The 22,072-nt window shown below is 50.5% G+C and overlaps 1 protein-coding gene across 3 annotated transcripts in view; it reads right to left on the minus strand.

The window, feature by feature from the left end:
* Positions 1–22,072, minus strand: part of Eya2 (EYA transcriptional coactivator and phosphatase 2) — a 169,328-nt gene that overhangs the window by 26,823 nt on the left and 120,433 nt on the right. For all 3 annotated transcript variants that reach the window (XM_006991129.4, XM_076571146.1, XM_042276810.2), the window contains exons 8-9: positions 18,517–18,659; positions 11,714–11,797 (exon numbers count right to left, since the gene is read on the minus strand). In XM_006991129.4, coding sequence (XP_006991191.1) covers positions 11,714–11,797; positions 18,517–18,659 — 227 coding nt within the window. The remainder of the gene's footprint in view (positions 1–11,713; positions 11,798–18,516; positions 18,660–22,072) is intronic.

Below are 22,072 nucleotides of genomic sequence, written 5' to 3' on the forward strand. Positions count from 1 at the left end.
CAAACTCAAGTCATCAGGCTTGGCGGCAAGCGCCTTCACCATCCGCCGTCTCTGGCTGGCCTTGCCTCGAACTCCTGATCTTTCTGCCTCTACCCACCAGGTGTTGGGATTACAGGTGCGCTCCACTGTGTTTCCTTCCTTTCTTAAGTTCTTCGTTCCTCTGGCCTTTTCCTCTCTCCCTTTCTCATTTTTAAAGCATACAATCTGAGGCAGTGCGTGTGTGTGTGTGTGTGTGTGTGTGTGTGTGTGTGTGTGTGTGTGTGTAGCTCAGCTGTAGAATGCTTATTGAGCATACACAGACCCTGGATTCCACCCTTAGCAAAACCCCAAAGAAACTTCTTTTGAGACGGAATATCATGTAGTGAGTTTACCCTTACTCTTGATCCTCCAGCCCCCACACCTTCCCCAAGTGCGGCGATTACAGGTGTGCTCCACTGTGTCTGGCACAGGTTTGAATATTAATTGATTCATTTTATGAATACGGGTGTTTTGCCTTCATGTAGGTCTATGCACCACATGCTTGCCTGATATCCAAGGAGGTCAGAAGAGGGTGTCAGATCCCCTGAAAATGGAGTTCCATGAGGTGCTGGGAATTGAACCAGGTCCTCTGCAAGAGCAGTCAGTGCTCTTAACCACTGAGCCAACTCTTCAGCCCCCAAACTTTTTTTTTTTTTTTTTTTTAGTATATAATTCAGGGGCAGCCACCATCTCCATCTACTTCCCAAAGTTTTCTTCACTGAAAATAACTCTGCATCCCCACAAAACACCCCAGGTCACCACCAGTTCACATCCTAGATGGGACACGCCCATCTGAAATCACACACTCCAACTCTTACAACACACTGCTCCCTTCCTCTTCATGACCGAATGATATTTCACCACCCGGGTTGGGGACCCGCTTGTGTCCCCAGAGGGACCCTTTAGCTATGTGTTCCTCTTTAGAAGAAGGTCCTAGTGGGAGCTTCCCCCAAACTCTGCCTCCTGCCATGAAAGGGGCCCCCAGATCCATAAACTCAGAGGGAGTAAGGGAAGCTGGCATGGGGAGGGACATTCATTGCAGCGTCCCTCAACCCCGACAACAGTGCCGGTGCCCGCCTGCCGCCATCCAGCCACACTCCAGCACCAGAGGCTCCAGGAATCCCAGCAACCTTTGACACGCCCAAACCCCCCATTGCTGGAGACTAACCAGCATGATGGCAGGTGGGTGCGGGGCTAAAGGGGTACCCTCTCAACTTGAAAAGGAAAAACCCTGCCATTGTTTCGGTTTCCAGGGCACCTGAGACTTTCTCACCATGACCATTGAGAGCACAGCCCCTGTATTTAGAGAACAAAAGAACCTCTCGCCCCAGCCCACGTGAGTCCTCTTAGGTTTTTCAGAACAGAGTGAAGCCTTCTTTCTTGTCCTCTCAGTCCCCTCCAGCAGGTGGGCAGCGGGGACAGGGCTGGCAAAGGGAGTGGGCAGCCCTTACTAAGTCTTTAACCAGCCCCCCTCCCCCCCAGTCCCCTGGACCCAAGCTGGGGGATTCCACAAGGAGACAAGCCGCGGCTTCAAAGACAGACTGTAATGAACGCTTTCCAGATAACCCCTAGCCGTCACCAAAACCTCTATTTTCTGTTGAATGGGATCCTTTAATGCCAAGAAGACGCATAAGCACAGGCCCTCGGCATTTAGGCTCCTGCTTGGGGGTTAGCTATTATAAGGGATTAGGATGACAAAGGGTACCGCCCCCTGCCAGAGGCCCTGTGGCTGTCATTCACCTGTGTGACATCTTTCAAAGCTTCTCCGGCTCCCTCCTGGTCCACCCCCAGGAAAACAGCCGATGCCTGTGTTTCAAGCCTTACAGGATGGGGGAAGTGACCAGGGAAGCTACCCCCAACCCTCTTGTACCACAAACAAAATAACCATGAGTCGGAAGTGCCCATCCAAATTGTTTCTTCACTGGTCACCAGAACCAAAGAGCTTAACTGCCGGAGTCTGAAGGTGGAGAAAAGATTCTGACGTGAGCTCAACCCCAGCGGGGGAACAAAATCTCCCACTTCCTCAGCAAATCCTTTCTAAATTGTATTCATCTTGACTTAATCCACCTCTGCCGAGCGAATTAGGCAGTATTTATTTTGAGAGTCTACTTTATAGAGTTCTAAGGACTGTGTTTTGCTGGGGCTGGGGCTCCGCAGCGCGTCAGACCTCAGGCTGTCGCAGGCCCAGAGCCCAGCACAGTGTAAATAAACACAGCTGAACTCCGGAGGAACGCGAAGGTTTTCTCATTAAAGAAATAAAATAAACAGCGGTCCTTAAGCACTTTGGCTGGTGTTTGTCAGAGAATGGAAAGGTCTAGATGCCTGAGAGGCAGCTGGGAACAGAGCTGTGTCCTGAGGTGGGTGGGGGTGGGGATTCAACCCAAGGGCCTGGGGATGAACCGTCTGCCGGGCCCTTCTCACCCGAACCTTAGCAATGTCAGAATAGTAACAGGATCATTTCTATTTTTAAAATTTCTCGTGTGTGTGCGTGTGTGTGTGTGTGTGTGTGTGTGTGTGTGTGTGTGTGTGTGTGTGGCGTGTGTGTAAATTTGTATGTGTATGTGTGTGCACGCGGTGTATGTGTTTGTATGTGTGTATGTATGTGTGAGGTGTGTGGTGTATGGACTATGTTTCTATGTGTATATAATATATGTGTGTGTGGTATATGGATGTGTGTGTGTGTGTGTGTGGTATGTCTCCACCTCCCTAGTTCTGGGATTACAAGTGTGTCACTGTGGGTTTTGGGGATTGAACTTAATACCTCTTGCTCACGGAGCACACTTTGTATTGACAGTGTCTCTGCTCCCCATCTTTATCTGTGGTCAGTTCTGCTTTCAGAATAGAGATCCAGCCTGCTACGCCTCTCCTTCCCTGCTCTCCCTCCTAAAGTGAACAGCGTCATTTTTTTTTTTTTTTTTCCGGAGCTGAGGACCGAACCCAGGGCCTTGCGCTTGCTAGGCAAGTGCTCTACCACTGAGCTAAATCCCCAACCCCTGAACAGTGTCATTTTTTGTTTTTTTGAGACAGGATTTCTCTGTGTAGCCCTGGCTGTCCTGGAACTGGCTATGTAGACCAGGTTGGCCTCAACTAAGAGATCCTCCTGCCTCTGTCTTCCTAGTGCTGGGATTAAAGGTGTGGGCCATCATCCCTGGCTGATGAACAAACGGTGTCTTTCAACTGGACCATAGCACCCACTTCTGGAGGCTCTCCCCAATTCCAACGATGCCTTTCTGGGGAGCAGCCAGGGCTTCAGGAAGAGAATGTGGCCTGGCTTTTCCTCTGTCCCCAACTCCGGGGCTCCTGTTTCACAGCAGAGGCCTGTCCCATAGCTGCTGTCCCCAACTCCGGGGCTCCTGTTTCACAGCAGAGGTCTGTCCCATGGCCGCTGTCTCCAACTCCTACCCTGCTGCAGCCTCACTGGCCTCTCCGCTGGTTGGCTGGTTTTCATGCTCACCAGGGAGACTTCTTGCCACAGGACCTTGGCAGATGCTAACCCCCTGTTTTTCCACCAGGCATCCATTTCTCCAACCTCCTTTTAGGTTTATATTCAAATGTGGCTTCTCTGTAAGGCGGCCTTTCTTGAATGTGAGCCCTGTTTCTGGGGTACTTCCTGCTTCCATTATCTCTTTACGCTTTCTTTCTCCATCCCCCTCTCCTTCTTTCTGATACGGGCTCTGTCTGTGTAGCCCAGGCTGGCTTCAAATTGGTGATCCTCCTGTCTCAGCCTCCTAATGCTGGGACCACAGATGTGTACTACCACGGCTTTTCTCTGTGTTTCTGATTTACCTCATTTATTGTCTTCTTTCTCTTCTCAAAGATGTAAGTTTTCCCTGGCCTTGGCTCCCTGCTGTATCCCCAGTGCTTGGGATATGGCTCTGGCCCAGGAGAGGCTGGCCGCTTGCAGAGCTGAGCTGCGGATGCTGGCTGGGCTCCTGTGTGGCACACTTCCGTGTGGCACACTCCCCTGCGGCACACTAGGGGGATCATAGGGCCGAGTCTTGGGTATACTGCAACAATGTCAGCTGCCTCTCTGACCCACAGGCTCTGCCGTTCCCTCCCACAATGACATGGCAGAAAGTGGGTGACCTTGTGGGTCCCCTCTGCCCTTTCCTTCCCGATTCCCCCACATAAAGGGGCGAGTTAGAAGTTGCTGTTTTTTTGCCTAGTTCTCCAAAGCTCAAACCCACCGAGGAGGAGGGAGTTCTGAGGATCCCTGGTCTCCCCACTCCATGAGCACTGAAGTGCCTGTGAGACCCTCTCCCCGTTGGCCCATCTAGGAGCTAAGCCCACTAGAGGGACAGTCTGGGTGGGGTGAGGCGGCCATGACCATGGCTAGCCTCACCATGAAAAGCTCCAGGGACAAGAACGGGACACACTCCAGTGCCACCCTGAGCGGCTGAGGATGGCATCAAGCCCTCAGCCAGGTCCTTGCCCCTGAGACTCTGGATGTCTGATCCAGTCTGGGGAAGGCTGGTGAAGAAGAGGGAGAAGATAGGCTTGACTCCATTTAGTGCAGCGAGGCACGAGAACTCTTTCTGCTCCACACTTTAAATGTCTCCTTGTCAACACTCACGGTCCCAGCAGACACTTCTGGCTCCCACTGCCTGCCAGGCTCTGTTTTAGTCCCAGGCTGCAGCTGGGACAGTGCTCCTGTCCAGCCCAAGGCAGAAGGAGACTGACCCCCGTGCCACACACACCTCAATTCTCAGGAAAACATTTTTCCATACTTTGGATCAAGTGGAAAAAGTTAACAAAATCTGCACAATAAAAACACAACTATGTTGGGGACTGTGGAGGGGGCGTGGCGGGTGAAGAGGGCTTCTCACACCCGTGAGGACCTGAGTTCCAAAACTGGGCATGGCCACAATACACTGTAACCCGAGCACTGTGGGGAGTGGAGACAGGGGGATCACCGTGACTCATTTCCTGCTATCTCCAGGCTCAGTGAGAGACCCTGTCTCAAGGGAACAAGGCAGAGAGTGACAGAGGACACCTGACATCCTCCTCTGGCCTCAACATGTACACCCGTGTGTGAATACACTACACACACACACACACACACACACACACACACACACACAACCCACCAGGACTCTCTATAAAGCCTGTTCCTGCTGTTGTCTCGCTGGTAAATTTGCCCTGTAGAGACTTAAGGGTCACTGGGGCCAAGGAATCAGGATTAAATGGAAGTTGTTTTCTCTACACAGTGATGCTGACTGTGACCTGGATTACAAGACTTGCCTTTACTCAAATGTTGATTTTCTTTCATTATTGAGTTTTGGTATCGATCTGAGTTTTTCAAACACTGTATTAAAATCTGGCTGATATTCACACCTCAAGTTTTGGTACAGTTTGGTTTTATGCCTGAGGTACCTAACTGAGGCCGGCAAGCGTAGGGAATAGCTAAGTGGGCAGGGCCTCCACTTGGCTTGGGCTGTGTGCACACTCATCTCCAAACAATAGAATTAGCCAGCCCTTCCTTAGGAGCCACTTGGTAACTTTCCTTCTTAAACAGTTTATTGTATTTATTCTTATCGGGTCTGTGAGTATATGCCACACATATGCCACACATATGCAGGTCAGAGGTTAACTTTTGGGAGTTGGTTCTCTCTGTCCACCGTGGTTTCTAGGGATGAACTCAGGTCATCAAGCACCTTTACCTGCTGAGCCATCTTCTGGGTCTGGTAACTCCTCTTTTGTGTATTCCCCTGGACATGTATTCCAGAACATGTCTGAATATGGGAGTCAGGAGCCTGATCTGGCCTGAACGAGCTCTGGGTGTGTGAGCAAAAAGGCACACCATATCCTCCAAGTGAACTTTTAGGGCAAAGACCTATTTACTGTCTTTTGTCTACACAGACCTGGGTGAAGAGCATGGTTAAAATCAGATGCATGATGGGAAGGGCATGTGCAGTGAGCAAAGGCTTACATAATCCAAGCCTGTCAATCAACGCAGAAGACCTGTGGCTCTACACCCCTTAGCAACCAGCTCCTCCTCCTAGACCCCAAAACGGAGGCATGACAATACCCAGGCCCTTGAGTACTCTGGTCCAAATTGTCTGCTGCCGCCGTGAGGCGGCACATCTGATCTGCCCCCAATGCTTTTCCTGAAAATTCCCCCTGCCACATATAATCTGTGACTTTTTCAGGTCTTTGACTAAGGCACCAAAAACCTGGAAATACACGGCAGGGCTGGTGACCTCCAGGAACATAACCCTGTCATGGGACTGCTGTCACAGTGTGTACGTTCACGTGTCCTGGCTCCCGGGTGAGAGTGGGGCAGAAAATTAATACAAAACACGAACTATGACAGGAGACAGCGAGGCTGCCTGATGAGAGAACATTTGGGCAGGTTCCTGAATAAAGGAAGAACCTTGAGGAGAACTGGGGATGAGATTCCCGGTAGACAGGACAGCATTTGCAAAGGTCCTGTGGAAACCACAGACAATGTACCCGATGGAGGTGCTGGTTATAGAGGTCAAGATGGAAGTTCAACTTCCCATTTCTAAACTGACTGTAGAGGTGATGAAAACAGAACAGTGTGGTACTGAATAGAGACAGACACACAGAACAGTGGAGTAGGACAGACAGGTCCAAATGAACCTGTATGTGAATGGTTGTCACCCCCCACACACCTGAGTCTGAGCCTCAGGACCCACACAGTGGGAGGGGAGAAGTGACTCCTACAAGCTGTGCTCTGACCTCCCCACGAACGCCATGGCACACACACACTAAATCAATGTAACAAAACTTTAAAAAGGAGACCGTGGCTCTGATCTTTCAACTCCGGGGATAAACTAACTCGCTGAGCCATCCACACCGAGATGGTTGTTTATGCTAAGCACACTGAATCTCAACACAGCCATCACCAACTACAGCGCAAGCTGGAGCCACTGTATGGAGCTTCTGGCAGGGGTGGCACGGAGGGAGTGTGGGAGGAAAGATGGTTAACACATCCCTCCTCAAATCTCATCCTGGTTCCAGGCAGAGGCTCCTATACCTTCCACCTGTGTCCTCCTAATTCCAGCAGGAAAAGCAGGGTTCAGAGAAAAATGGGCAAGAGGCTTAGGAGGGACCAGTCACCGCCGGGGCACATCTGATTGGCCACAAGACGTGGAGGTAGCTACTGCAGGGCTGGGATGGGGGTGGGGGAGGTGAGCTCTGGGGAGGAGGCGTTGGCATGGAAGTGAGGGGTGACAGCTGCACTCAGCACCCCCTGACTGGGATCAGGAAGCCGGCCCAGTTTCTGTTTTAAAATGCAAACACCCTGTTTTGAATCATTCCTTGATCGGTCAGCTCTGGTCTCCATTCCCTGAGTAAACAGGGGACCCTCCTCTGGCTGGGGCCGTGACAGATGTGAGTCCTGCTTCTGTGCAGCGCTCAACAGAGTGACCGACAGAGTGACCGACAGAGTGACCGACAGAGTGACCGACAGAGTGACCGTTGAGCGAACAGCGAGGCGTGGGTCCTCGGCATGGATGCCCAGAGGGTTCTGGCCTCCAGAGCTGGACTCACGTGTAGCTGAGGGCTTCTACCCTTCCAGAAAGGGTACTTCAGGTTCCTTTGGGAGCCCCAGCCCTCTCCCACTCAGTCCATTTGACTGGAGCATAGGATGGTTTGCTCTCCATTTCTTCCACACCAGAAATGGGCTCTGGGTCTAGCCTGGGCAAGTGGAAGTGCAGATGGGCATGGGAGCCAGTGTGGGACAGGAGTTGTTCTGGGATTCAGGAAGCAGAAACTCTTTTCTCAGGTGGGATTGCCAAGAGGGAATCAATTGCCCCGTGGAGAAGTTGGCTGAGGGTGAGCCTGAGCATGCTGCTCCTGGATCCAGCCAGACCTGAATCTCAGCAATCCCTGGGTGGTTCAGGTATTGTGATTCAATCAGTTCCTAGAGTTCTGCTTGCTCTCAGCTGGTAGGAATAGGCACCATGACTACAGCTGGGGAAGTTTAGAGAAAGAACAGCAGGCCAGAAGTGGAGGCTTTGACTTCTAGTTGTTATAAATATCCCAACTGCATTGCCTCCTGGGTCTTGGTTACTCTGTCTGCAAAATGGGCTCAAGGCTATGTTCATGTTGGCTGTTCCCACTTCTCAGACTTCCTGACTCAGAGTTATAGTTTGGACTTCTCTCTAGAGCTCAGACTCACAAATCCAGTTGTCCCATAGACAGAAATAATGGAATACTAGGCAGTACTTTGGGTTAGTAACTGCCAGTTGTCTTCCACTATTTCTTTTTCCTTTCTCCTCCTCAGAGCAACAGAACTCCTGCATCTTAACTGGGCATGTGATTGCCTCAGAGAAAGACCATTTTGCCCTGACTCCCTTGCAGCTAGGTTTGGTCATGTGACAAAGTTTTAGCCAATGGAATGTGAACAGAAGCGATATGTGTATCTTCTGGGTCTAGCTTTTAGAAGACAGAGACAAAGGAAAAGAGGCTGGAGAGATGGTTCAGCAGTTAAGAGCACTGGCTGCTTCTGCCGAGGGCCTGAGTTCAATTCCCAGCCCGTAGTTCACAACTATATCTAACTCCATGATATCCAACACCCTCTTCTGGCCTCCATGGGCCCCAGGTATGTAATTGTGCACAGATACACATTCAAGCAAAACATCTGTTCATATCAAATTTAACAATGACAATAACAACAAAAGAAAAGAAAAGAAAAAAAATGAAGAATGGCTTCCCTCTTCATGTTCCCTCTTCTTGGCTGGAATGAAGACATGAGGTGAGCTGTGAATAATCTTGGCAATGACAGCAATGTTCCTGGGATGGCAGAGAGTAAGCCTGGAGGAGCTTCCATCCCTGGGGCTGGTCCAGCTTGAGCTGCTTTTGCCTGGACTGTGAGCCAGCTTGAGCTGCTTTTGCCTGGACTGTGAGGGCGTGCGTGCGTGCGTGCGTGCGTGCGTGCGTGCGTGCGTGCGTGCGTGCGTGCGTGCATGCATGTGCGTGTATGTGCTTGTGCATGAGAAATTAGCAGTTACCTTGCTATTTCAAGGCTCTTAAACTCAGGTCCACCAGAATTAGCAAATAAAAATCCTCATTTTTTACCTTACAGGGAGCTGGGGGAGGGAATGGAAGGTTCTAGAAGAGAAATGAGGACATTCAGAGATTACACAAGAAAGCAGATGAGCCTGAGCCTGGGTCTGACCTCTCTCTTGGGTGATCTTACTTCCTCTGAGTTTCAGTTTCTTCTTCAAATGATGGAGATTGATTGTATATGGTGGTTTTGGGGTCCTTCTAGCTCTGACTGCCTACAGCCTGGTAGTTCCAGGGCACTGAAACCCAGAGAGCCCCATTTCTGGGAGAGTCAGGGCCGGCAGGGCCATGGGCCTGGAGAATGCTGTCCCTAAGGGCAGCGCTGTTGGGTTCCTGCTGATTGCTGTCTCAGGGGAGTGCCGCCTTGCCAGATTCCCTCATTTTTCAAGAAGGGCTGGAAATCTGGACTGTTCTGGTCTGTGCAATTGCCTGATTTTTAAATGTTGGCGATAAATTCACTTTTTTTTTAAGTACTCTAGAGGCCAAACAAAAATATCTGCAGGCTGAATTTGGCTGGTGGCCACCAGTCAGGAATGTCTGTTTTGACACTATCTTCCTTCTCTCCTCCCTCCTCCCCTCCCTCCTCCTATCCCTCCCTTTCCTCCTCCTTCCCTCCCTTCTTCCTGCAAACAATTACTTGATGCCTGCTAAGTGGGAGGCTATGTTCTGTGGCCGCATATGAAACAATCAACAAGACAGAAAGGGGAATCCTGGTCCTCCAGAGGTCAGGCATCCTCAGACATCACCCTGACTCACTCGTCCAACAAAGGCTCACTGAGCAAGCCTGTCCCCTGGACCATGCTGGGTAGGAAGGGGAGAAACGCTCATGGTCCCTTGTCCTCAGAGCCCTGTGTCCACAGAGGAGGCACGCATGAAGTGTGGGATTACGGTAGAAGTGCTTCTCTAGGGAGAGATGCATAGATGGCCATGGTTAGGACAGAGCCCGTGAAGAAGGTGACATCAACTATAAGAACTGAAGCTGGGCACAGTGGCACACATCTGCTGTCACAGCTGCTTGGGAGGCTGAGGCGAGTGGGTGGGAAAGCAGAGGTTCAGCTGAAGGTGGTGACCGGGCTGAGGGAGTGACCCTGGGGACTGGTGGCTGGCATCGAGGAATGACATGGGCCAAGGCCATGGGACCCAGAATGGAGTGCTAGGTGGGTCCTGTCCTCGAGGGGCCTCTCGGTGTAGCTTAAGACACAGAGGGGACACATATAGGAAGGATGACTTCTTCTGGGACCACAGAGTCTCACCCAATGTACATTCAGTGTGTGTGTGTGTGTGTGTGTGTGTGTGGACACTGCACTGAGTGGATGCACACCCACACAATAGCCCCGGGGGAGAGTGTACCTGCTAGCTTTGGCCCTTGGGGAGCTCGTGTGTTTGCTGTGGCTGCTGAGCCCGCTAATGTCTGCGCCGCTCTTTTTTGCTGGCACTCACCTAAGCTTCACAGAGCTGAAAATGCACGCCGCTGTCCCTGCCACACATATTAATGGTGTGTCTATGGGCAGGAGATTTCTGCGCCCCCGACACCATTTTTATATCCGGCACAGCATTGTGGCAGACAATAAATCTACCCTGTTAATCACACCTCCAGCTTGTTATAGCCTCCATAAAAACCGCAAGCAGCTGGGAAAGCCATGAGGTGATGTCAAGTCCAGCACACTAAGCAGCAACAAAAGGGTTTCCCAGGCCTGGTGAGTCTCTTTCTCCAGCCATGCTGGAAGCAGCTGCCCCGGACTCTCACCTCTGAGTGGACGGTCACTATGCTTTCCTCTTAGGTAGCACATTCAACCCCTACAAACCGCCCTGAAGAGATGGTTCGTCTGTGGTCTATAAGTCCACAGCAGGCTGTGGAGATGGTAAGATGCTCCCACATAAGCACAAGGCCCTGAGTCCAGATCCTCGACACCTGGGTAAAAGCCAGGCATGGTGGTGTGCACCTGGAACCCCAGAGCGGGAAGCGGAGGCAGGTCCTGGGGTTTGCTGGCCAGCCAATCTCATCAAATCAGTGAGTTCCAGGTTCAGAGAGAGACCCTCACCTCAAAAGATGTGGGGACAATCAGAGGAAGCTACCCACTGTCAACCTCCTGCCTCCACACGTCTGTGGCACAGTCCAGATAACTGGGGAGTAGGAAAGCACTGCGCCCCATTTTCTAGCTTACTATGTGTCTGGCTGTGGTGTACCACGCCCTTCAAGGAAGTGGACCCCCAAGGACTTTGGTAATCACAGACACTGATGACTTCATGTGTTGGAAGCAAATTTGTGAGATGGCAGATAGGAAACTGATGAAATTCTCACACACCGAAGGAACATTTCATAGTGTTAATCCTGGGCTGACCCAAAGGGGCGGTTCGGGGTTGATAGGTTTCTTGTGGGCAGCTCCCATGATTCCCAGGAGAAGCAACCTGGGCATACAGTCACATCTGGCTGAGTGGGTAAAGGCACCTGCTGCCAAGCCTGATGACATGAGTTCAATTTCCGAGACTCACATGGTGGAAGGTGAGAACTGACTTCCCCAGGCTGTTCTCTGATCTCCACCCATACAGCACCACGCATGTTCGCACCCAGACCCAGACACACAGATGCATGCACAAGAAGCAAATAAATAAATGTGATTCCTTTTTTAAGAAAAGAGAGAAAGACAAAACGGATCCCTACCTTCCCATATCTGGATGCAAACGTCCCCGTGAGCAGAGAGTGGAAAATAATGATTGTCTCGTCCAGGTCCCAGACGAACACCCGCTGTGACGGAAAAGAGGAAGAGAAGATGGAGTCACTTACGTCTGACTTGCTCTCTGCAGATCTCAACCTTCTTGGAGAAGTCTTGAGACACATTAAGTCATAAAACAGGTGGCCCATACTGCCCTGAGCCGCCGCCGAACCCCAACTGTGTCAAGTGTACTGTCGTGGCCAATATCTGGACTCCTACCAACCCCACCCATGCTGGAACCTAGAGGTCTTCACATAAAAACTCAAAAAAGGAGGCATTTGGGCCAAGCCAGCGCTTGAAGAAACCTTAGGACTCGCTTGACAATGTGAGCTACTACCAAGTGACCGTTCACATAAGCCCAGTTACTTCTAGATATTTGTTTGCAGCAAATTTGACTCCGCAGCTCTAAATAACCCAGGGACAGCTTTCCTCATGGACTTGCCAACAAGTTGACAATTTCTTTTGACTCCATCACAATATTCCAACTTTACAAATGGAACCGTTGCATTTCTTCCCTGGTCTAAGACAGGCAAGGAGAGTGTGTGTGTCCTTACCTCATCTCTGTCTCTGTTCTCAATGGCCATTGGTTTTACTTTTCCATTCATTGTCAGTGTGAGCAAACCAATCTGAACGTTTAGTTTCAGAACTATAAATGTCTTCTACATGTGGAGTTTTTTTTTTAAAAGACTATTATTATATATGAGTGATGTATGTGTAGGTGTGTGTACCACCGTGTGTGTGTGTGTGTGTGTGTGTGTGTGTGTGTGTGTGTGTGTGTGTGTGTGTAGGTCAGAGGCCACCTTTGTGGAGTCAGTTCTCTCCTATCTTTACATGGTTCCAAGGAGCCCACTCATGGTATTAGTCTTCTCAGCAAGTGCCTTTACTTGCCGATCTGTCTGTCCTCTGGGCCCTAATTGTTGATTTTAAATGTCGATAACTAGGAGCTACTTACATTTTTTTGATTATTGTTCGCCGTTAAAGACAAGAAACACAGCTATCCAACCTCATAGCTCCTGATCCACTTTGAGGAGAACACGCCTACCATCAAGGTCACGAGTCTCCCTGTCCATCTTTTATTCTCCCGCATGCATCCTGATTCCAATAATCTCAGTGTGTTCCCAGATGAGTCTCACCTGCCCGCAGAACTCGTTGTCTCTGGTGGAGCTTATTCATTGCTTTGTCTTTCTCTTTCTTGGTGTATTGTGCCTTCACTACAATCTCAGACTTAGTCACAGCCCTTGTCCTGAGAGCAGCGTCTTCAGGGATGGGATGGGGCAGTGTGGACTGGATCACCCCTGGGCTTCCTGAGAGCGTGATCCTCAGAATTCCATCCCATGTGTTTCTGAGTGGGATCCACTGTTCCCTGGACTCTAAGTCTCTCCCTTTCTCAATTTTCTGCCCTGTTTTACCTGAGTGCATCCTTAAGTCACGTCTTCTGAAGGGATGTGTGGAGAGCAACTTTCCTAAATTTTAGCAAATCTGTTATTTATATTTTCTCTGGGTACAGAATTCTCCTTAGAAGACAATGCTCTCCAGATCTTGGACATGACACCTCACTGCTCTCTGAGCCCAGAGTCAGAACAGGTCTGACGTTTGGCTGGCCCAGTCCTCACAGACTTGATTTTCCCCACCCACTTTTGCATATGTGTATGTGGGTGCACACACATGTAGAGGCCGCAGGTCCACCTGGCACCTTCCTCTATCGCTCCCCATTTTGTTTTTCAAGTCAGGCTCTCTCACTGAATCTGGAGCTTACTGACGGGCCAGGCCGACTGGTCATCAAACCCCTGGGGTCTTCCAGCACTAGGATCACGAAAGTGCACTGCCATGCTCAGGTTCTTAAGTGGGGGCTGGAGATCCAAACTCAGGTCCTCGTGCCTGCACAGCGGGCACTGTGCCTTCTGTCCTAGTTTTTATTCTCAGATTGACCCAACCTAGAGTCGGTCACCTGGGAAGAGGGACCCTCATCTGAAGAACTGCCTTTGTGAGACTGGCGTGTGGACATGTCCATGAGAGATTGTCTTGACTGAGGATTGATGTTGGTGAGCCCAGACCACCATGGGTGGCTCCATTCCTAGGCAGGTGGGCTTTGCCTGTATAAGAAGGCTAGCTGAGCAAGAGCCTTTGAACAATCCAGTAAACAGTATTCCTCCATAGTTTCTACCCCTGCTTCCTGCTTTGAGTTCCGGTCCTGACTTCCCTCAGTGATGGACTCTGCCCTGAAGTCTAAGCCAAATAAACTCCTTCCTCCCCTAAGTTGCTCGGTCATCATGTTTATTTTATTATTATTATTGTTATTATTTTATTATTATTAGAGACAGTCTGTGTAGCCCTGGTTGTCCTGGAACTCACTTTGTAGACCAGGCTGGCCTCCAACTCAGAGATCCGCCTGGCTCTGCCTCCTGAGTGCTGGGATTAAAGGTGTGGGTCACCACCACCCAGTGGTCATCATGTTTATTACAGCAACAGGAAAACAGTACAATACCCACTGAGCCATCTCCTCGGTCCCGAGTGTATTTCTTATTATGGGCCATATAGAAAAAGTTAGGAAACAATCACTTTTGAAGAGGCTTTTTGAAGTTCAACTATGCCAATCTGAATTCACTTGAACTCAATGCCTTGAATCAATTTAACTTAGAAGTTTTAATTGTGGAGTTAAAAAGCAATTGGTGAATGTCTTCCGATTCATGCCGTCTTTTTTAACTTACCCACCGAACCCTCTATCAAGCAGCCCTGCACCCCATCTCCTCACCTCACTGACCCTCAGTCTGAAGTCCTAGTGGAGGAACTCCTTGGGACATTTTGCAGCTCCCTATCCATGGCTACAACAACTTGCACCTGGGCGGATCCCTAACTACCCCAGGTGGATCTGAGATTTAAATTGGGGTCTCAAAGAAAGCCACAGTCTCATCTTCGGGGATTGTTAGTAGTCAAGCGGCCTGAGGGGAAGAGAAGGCCCATTGCAGATGGAGACGGGCTCAATACTTCTCCAGGACTTGGCTTCAGTGAGAGCAGGGAGAGGCTGGAGCAGTCTGAGGAACACTGTATGGGGGCGGGGCCATTGAAAGGGCACAGGTTGCGGGGCAGGGGGGGGGGGGGGGCTTTTAGCTCCTTCACAGGAGAGGAGAGAGGCCCGACCTCTCTCCTTGTCCCATTTCCCAGGCTGATCACCTCTCTGATGCTCCACTGTTCTGCTGTCCACTGCCCTTGAGTCCTAAGAGGGTTCTGCATCCTTCAGAGAAATTCTGCTTTTACAGGTCGGCCAGCTCAAGCCGGTTCCTGGCACCCGCAGCCTAAGGGTTTCAGTTAACACACCTCAGAACTGCCACTTCAGCACAGGCCTCTCTCCCAGGCTTCTGTCGTTTATGAAACTGCCGGAGACTTAAGAGGTGTGAGCGCGCCTGCTGACATTAAACTCCGAAGGAAAACACTGCTCACGCCCTGGTGCCCGTTCTCACAGGCTGGTCCTTTAGGATGGAGAAGCAGGTGTTTCCAGAATGTTGCCCTGTGAACCCCTACTTCCCATGTCGCGACCCTCCCACCCCCCTCTTCATCGACTCTCTTGACTCCCACCATTCTCATCAAGAGCAGAAGCTACAGCAGGTGAGCGCAGAGTTCTCCAGAATGGAGTATCAACGCCCGGGCTACTCTGTGCATTTTCAAGCTGGTGGAGACATGCAGGGAAGCGGGAGGGAGGCAGGCCACAGACAACAGGAGCCGTTTTGAAAAGACCCAAACCCAGTTCAGTTCAGTGAGAAGGGGCAGATTTAAGATGGAGGGGAAGCTGGGTACAGTGGTACTTGCCCGTAATCCCAGCACCAGGGAGGCTGAGGTAGGTAGGAGGATTTGAAGTTTGAGGTCAGCCTGGGCTATGTAGCAGGGCCCTGTCTCAAGCCCTACCTCGTTCAAAAAAAGAATAGAAGCACGCACTGGGAAGCTGAGGCAGGAGGATCATTGGCCAGCCTGGGCTATACACAGCTGGATATACGTAGCATTCCTTTGAACTCGAAGCTATTTGGGAGGTTGAGGGAGGAGGATGGCTTGAACTCAGGACTTTGAGACCATTCTGAGCAACATAGTGAGAGCCCATTTCAAAGTAAAGGGGTGGGCACTGAGGGAGGGGAGGATAGAGCGCCCCAGGCTGAGGGCAGTCCTTTCAGCAGGGGGAGCGCTCAGTGGCAGAGTCGGAGAGTGCATCATTTGCTATGACTAACAGAGGGGTAAGAGCGAAGTCCACAGGACAAGGCTTTCCAGGACAGAACAGCAAAGCCACAAGCCACCGTTACATCTGCACCAGTGGGTGCTCCTGCCCTGTGTCCCCCAGGTCTCCTGATAAGGGCATCCTCGCCCCCCATGCCATAGGGTGTCAATCAAGGGACACACACAACACTTAAGTGGGTCTTAAGTCTGACCTTGGGTCAAGTGGTGCTGCGTTCTCAAACAGCCTGCTCTTCAGTGGAACAGCACGTGAAAGAACCTGGTCGTTCCCTGGGTTTTGTATTTCTTTAATCCTTGGTTCTTCGAGCGCGCGTGTGCTCGCATGTGTGTGTACATGTGCATGTACAGATGTGTGTTCATGCACGTGGAGGCTGGCTATTAAAGTCCAATGTCTTCCTTGATTGTTTTTTTGAGAGATCTCTTATTGAATCTGGAGATCACTGATTGGCTAAAATATCTGGTCATCCAACTCCAGGTATCCGTCTGCTTCTGCCCTGCCCGCACCCTGCTCCCCCTCCCCCAGAGGCTGCCCTCCTCCAGCCTGGCTTATTACATGGGGGGTCCAAACTCAGGTCCTCGAGTACCACGCTTTTTACTGGCTGAGCCATCCCTCCGGGCTCCACCTGGTTGATGCAACCCTCCTCTCCCTTTCCTTCCTTTCCTGTCGGTTCTGTGGTTTTGGTTTTTGCCACCAAAGACTGGTGGCTGGTGCTCCAGTGTCCTTAAGATCAAGAGTGATTTCCATGACCGGTGCACACTATGGCACCAAGCAAGCGGCTGACCTCTTACTGGGTCACACAGAGGATGGCAGCAGCATCCAAGCTGAAAGGGGCCGTGGCTGCCCATCTGTGTCCTGAGACCACGCAAACCCCAATGTGGGAGCCTACAGAGGCTTCCTAGTGAGATCTGAGCTGGCTTTACCGAGCAGGACTGTGTAAGAGGATGACTGGACCACAGGCCTGGGTACCAGGTGTTTGGAAGGGTCTACACTTGGCTGCATCTAGCAGGGGGAGGTCTTTTGCCTTGCCCCTTGGCATTGTTATAAAAAGCCCTTTTGAATAAAGTTCTGGGCCGGTGAATTACGATCCAGGCCCTCCCGAAGCTATCCTGTGTTTCTATCTGTTTCTCTCCCCTCTATTGTTCTATCTAAGTCTCTTATCCCTCTCTCTTCAAGAGTACCCTGGGGGTAAAAGGTGGGGGCAGCTCCCCCATACCCTAAGATTCTCATATATTTCTGGGAGTGGGGGCAGGGTTCAGTAATGAAGTGGGATCTCTACCAGCCTGATGGGATGTGGATGTAGGGTCAAAGTCACATTGATTTTTCTTTTGTTTTGTTTTGGGTCTTTCAAGACAGAGTTTCTCTGTGTAACAGCTGTAGCTGTCCTGGAACTCACTCTGTAGACCAGGCTGGCCTCAAACTCACAGAGATCCGCCTGCCTTTGCCTCCCGAGTACCGGGATTAAAGGTGTGTGCTACCATGCTTGGCCAGGTCACATTGATTTGAAGGTATGACAGAGATGCAGGTCTTGGGGTCTGAGCTTGTGGCTGTTCTGTGAGGGGCTCAGGCAGGAGACAGTGGTAACATGTCGTGTTTGACATGCTTGGCACACATCCCATCTTTGTTGATACGACTCAAGTCCCAAAGCATACGACAGCTAACCAGCAGGGCAGTGTAGACCCCTGAACTTGCTTTCTCCCCGGGTATGCGGTGGTCACTTGGGTCTGTCTCAATGGCAGTCATGAGGCCTGTGTCTCCACTGTCTTCCTCCCCCATGCAGATTGGTTCAAGGAAGATTTCCATCTGACAAATGCCAGCCTGCCCTTCAGGTCAGCCTCTTCAGCTCTGGAACCACTGGGACCTGAAGTCCCCACATTGGGAGTGTGGGGTACAGCCGGTGTGCTGCTTGAGGGTGAAGGTCCCTCCCAGCTCTGCAGATGCTTCTGTGCCCAGGATGGGGACCTCCCTGCCTGAGCCGCTAGGGCCACATGGAGGATGTAGACCTTGAGCCTCCTCAAGGTTGGGACAAGCCAGATTTCCTAAACTGCCTCCACCTGTGGTTACTTGGTCTGGGATGGGACCTGGCACCGGTCTTTACCAAGTGTCCCCACCACTGTACTCTAGTTGAAGACCCTGCCCATCATCCTCTTTACCAGGAGCTCTCGGGGTAACCCCCCTCTAGGGCTCAGCAGGCTAAGGGGCTTGTTAAACGTGCCACTTCTCTGTCTTGCTCAGGACCTATGGAATTGGAGCCTCTGAGAGGACCCCATGGTTCCCTGGGGCACTCGGATGTCACTGAGGTGTGAGAAGCATGGTCCATGCTGGCTCTCAGGCTGTCCTTCCCCAGATTAGTTACCCAGCAGGACTCTATGACCCGATTCCTCTGGGTTTATCCCCCGGGTAGTGGAGCTGGCTGGCACTGGGTTGTGCTTACAAAATGCAACTGACCAAAGGCATTGAGAGCCTCGGCCCCCAGCAGCGACTCGGGCTACAGATAGAGATCAGCTTCTCCCCCCATTAGACACCCCTGGTTACCTCGATCTCATTGTCCCCTGCCGGGGAAGGGTCACTACTCCTCTTTGACCGGCCGCGGAGCTTCCCATCTGAGGCCCGATGGGGCCGGTCTGTGTCGCCCTCTTTTGCTGGCGTGGAGGGCCCGTTGTGTGCGCTGTAGTCACCTGGGGAATGACAGAGGATGATACACAGGTCAGAAACTTGGCCGGGTGTCTCTTCCTGGGAAATATGGCACCAGCCCCATCACCACCCAACCCCCAGAAGGACACCCCGAAAAAAGCACTGGAGGTCAAGATTATAAGATTAAACTGCTGGTCACTGCCATCTGCTGTGGAACAGTCTTTGTACACTGTGAATATTTGTTGCTCTCATTGGTCTAGGAAAAGGCTGAATGGCCAATAGCTGGGCAGGTAGAGGTTAGGTGGGACTTGTGGACGAAAAGAGAGCGTGGGGAAGAAGAAAGGCAGGGTTGCCAGGAGACACAGAGGGAGCAAGACATGCTGGAGGGTAGGTAAATCCACAAGGCATGTGGTAATATGCAGAGTAATAGAATTGATTTAATTTAAGTTGAAAGAGCTAGTTAGTAACAAGCCTAAGCTATGGCTGAACTTTTATAATTAATAAGAAGCCTCCATGTGGTTATTTGGGAGCTGGCTGGCAGGACAGAAAATTTCAACTACAGCCATCTGTGTCATTTATGACCTCCTTCCAGTTAATAGACATCTGTGAGACAGGCTCTGTTTCCGGTTCTGGGCCCTGTCTAGAGGCTCAAGCACTCAAAACGTCTAGCAAAGGCTGGGGGCACAATTCAGCTGGTAAAGCAGCTGCTGTGTGGGCACGAGGACCTGACTTTGATTCCAGAGGGTGATCCCAGTGTCGGGGAGACGGAGATTGGTAGAGCCTCAGAGCTGGTTGGCCAGCTACTCCTGCTTAATTAGTGAGCTCCAGGCCAATGAGAGACTTTGTCTCAAAGGAGGTGGAGGGTGACATTTTGGAGGGTGACACCTGAGATTGTCATGTGGTTTCTACACACAAATGCATGCAGGGTGTTGTGTAGTGGTAGGGGTGTTACGAAAGAGGTCTAGGGAAGGCTTCCTGAGTGAGGGGGAATCTGCTCAAAGATCTAGAAGAAGCAACGTCGGGTGGCTCTGACTACAGTGAACAGCCCATGCTCATGGCTTGAGGACAGTTAGGCAGGCAGAAGGATGAAAATGCATGCCCACAGGGAGGTGATCTTCCAGCACTTCCACCCCATGCTCATGCTTTGGGGGCTTGATCCCCAGAGTGCTGATGGTGGGACTTGCCAAAGGTAGAGCCTTGTGGGAGGTCCTCAGAATAACTGGGGACACACTCTGAAAGGTCCTGGGTCCCCCCAGAACTGTGAACTAGATAAACCTCTCCTTGGCCACTCTCTGGGATTGCTTCATGGCAATGTAAAAACACGGCCTCATATATCTATCTAGTTTCAAGAGAGGCCCCAGAGACACATGGTTATATGTGGCTTCGTGAGGGGGCTGAACCTGTCTGGGGTCCCTACAAATTAATGGCAAGATTTGGGCCTGTTCTTGTGAGTATAACATCAGAACTGTGGATCCACTTGGACCCCAGAGAACACCCCAGCCTATTCCTCACTCCTCAGTTGCTTGTTTTAGCTTCTAAATGTGTCCTGCGGATGCCAGTTCTTCTCCGGGTCTCAGGCCACTGTGGGAGGGAGGGGCGGCTTTTTCTAAATGTATTTGGGAATGGGCTGGGTTCTTTCTTCTACCCTGAAAAGACTGTTTTCCTTCAAAACCCAGGGACTCAACTTGGTTTAATATATATAAAGCTCCTTAGCAGACTAAGGGACACAAAAGGAAAAGGAGTGTGATGTGAGATATCAGGGTGGCGGGCATTTTTTTTCATAAGCCAGCATTTTTGGGACACAGCACTGGACACTCCCAGAATGGAGTCAGAAACGGCTTTCTTCAGGAGGACGAATTTCTTCTCAGCTCAGATACTTGATTAAAGCAGTAAGAGGGAACATTTTAGCTGGTCCTCATGGTACAGATGTAATCTCAGCTACTTGGGAGGCTGAGGCAGGAGGATCAAAAGTTCAAGACTGTCCTGAGCTACAGAGTGAGTTCAAGGTCAGCAATGTAGTGAGACTTTGTCTTAAAATAAAAAGTGAAAAAGAGGTCTGGGGCTGGGGCCATAGCTCAGTGGCAGAACACTTGCCTAGCATGCTCAAGACCCAGGCTTCGCTCCCCACTACTGAAAATCGGTAGACATCTTTGCTGTAATACTGTCTCATGGATATCTGCAGATCTTTTGAAGCCATGCAGTTTTAGTTTGGTTAAAATGAGACCAGCACTGATGGAGGTGATTTGAACAATATAAGCATATATGTTATTTTTTAAAAAATTAAAAAGTGTGTGTGTGTGTGTGTGTGTGTGTATGTGTACAGGTATGTATGTGCACATGAGTGCAGGCTCCCTTAGAGACCATAAGGGGGCGACAGATGCCTGAAGCTTGAGTTTCAGGTAGTTGTGAGCCACCCAAAATGGGTGCTGGGAACTGAACTCACGTCCTCTGCAAGAACAGTGTTTTGGCCCTTTTGACGGCCGAGGCATCTCTCCAGCTCCAGGGTTCCAGAGGCTGGGAAGTTTAAGGTTAAGGTGCCAGCTGGTCCAGTTCCTGGTGAAGTCTGGGCTTGTCAGTGGGTAAGGTTTTGCTGTATCCTCCACAGGAGTGAGAGAGATCTGCTTTCTTACCTGTTCTTAGAGACATTAACCCTAAGGGCTCCATCTTCCTGACTCAATCACCTCCTAAAGCCCTACCTCCAAGCATTGCCCCACTGAAGATGAGGGAGCTGACAGGTGACTTCTGTCTGGGGATGGATAAACACTCAGGTGCCAGATGTCGCTGAGGTGAAGCCCTGTCTCGCTCTCCTTGTTGGCAACTTTTGGAAGCTTTAAGCACCTTCAACTTGCAAATACTGTAAATTATATTAATTGAATTCCAATTTTAAGCCAATTTTTGCATCCTTAGGATAAAACCCTAATGGATAAAAGTTTAGGTTTGGCTTACTGTGGTTTTCTTTAGAAGTCTCTCTGTTTGTGAAGTGTGTGGCCTGGGTTCTTTTCTTTTCTTTTTTTTTTTTTTTTTTTTTTTTTTTTTTTTTTTTTTTTTTTGGTTTTTCGAGACAGGGTTTCTCTGTGTAGCTTTGCGCCTTTCCTGGAGCTCACTTGGTAGCCCAGGCTGGCCTCGAACTCACAGAGATCCGCCTTGCTCTGCCTCCCGAGTGCTGGGATTAAAGGCGTGCGCCACCAACGCCCGGCTTCTTTTCTTTTTTCTTAATCATGCCCTTGTCTTGGTTCAGCATTGGGCTAGTGATGTTCTCGGAGGGGGGCTCAGGAAAGTATGGCTTTAATTTTCTTGGAAATTTGTGTAGAATCAGAAGTTCTTACTAAAACTTTCAGTAGAATTAACTAGCAAAGCCATCTGGGACTGGTGTTTTCTTTGTGGTTTCTGTTTTCCTTTGAGACAGGGTCTCATGTAGCCCAAGCTGCAGCAGACTTCACTATGCAGGCAAGGATGG

The sequence above is a fragment of the Peromyscus maniculatus genome, chromosome 4 (assembly GCF_049852395.1).
Source record: "Peromyscus maniculatus bairdii isolate BWxNUB_F1_BW_parent chromosome 4, HU_Pman_BW_mat_3.1, whole genome shotgun sequence".
Classification (NCBI taxonomy): domain Eukaryota; kingdom Metazoa; phylum Chordata; class Mammalia; order Rodentia; family Cricetidae; genus Peromyscus; species Peromyscus maniculatus.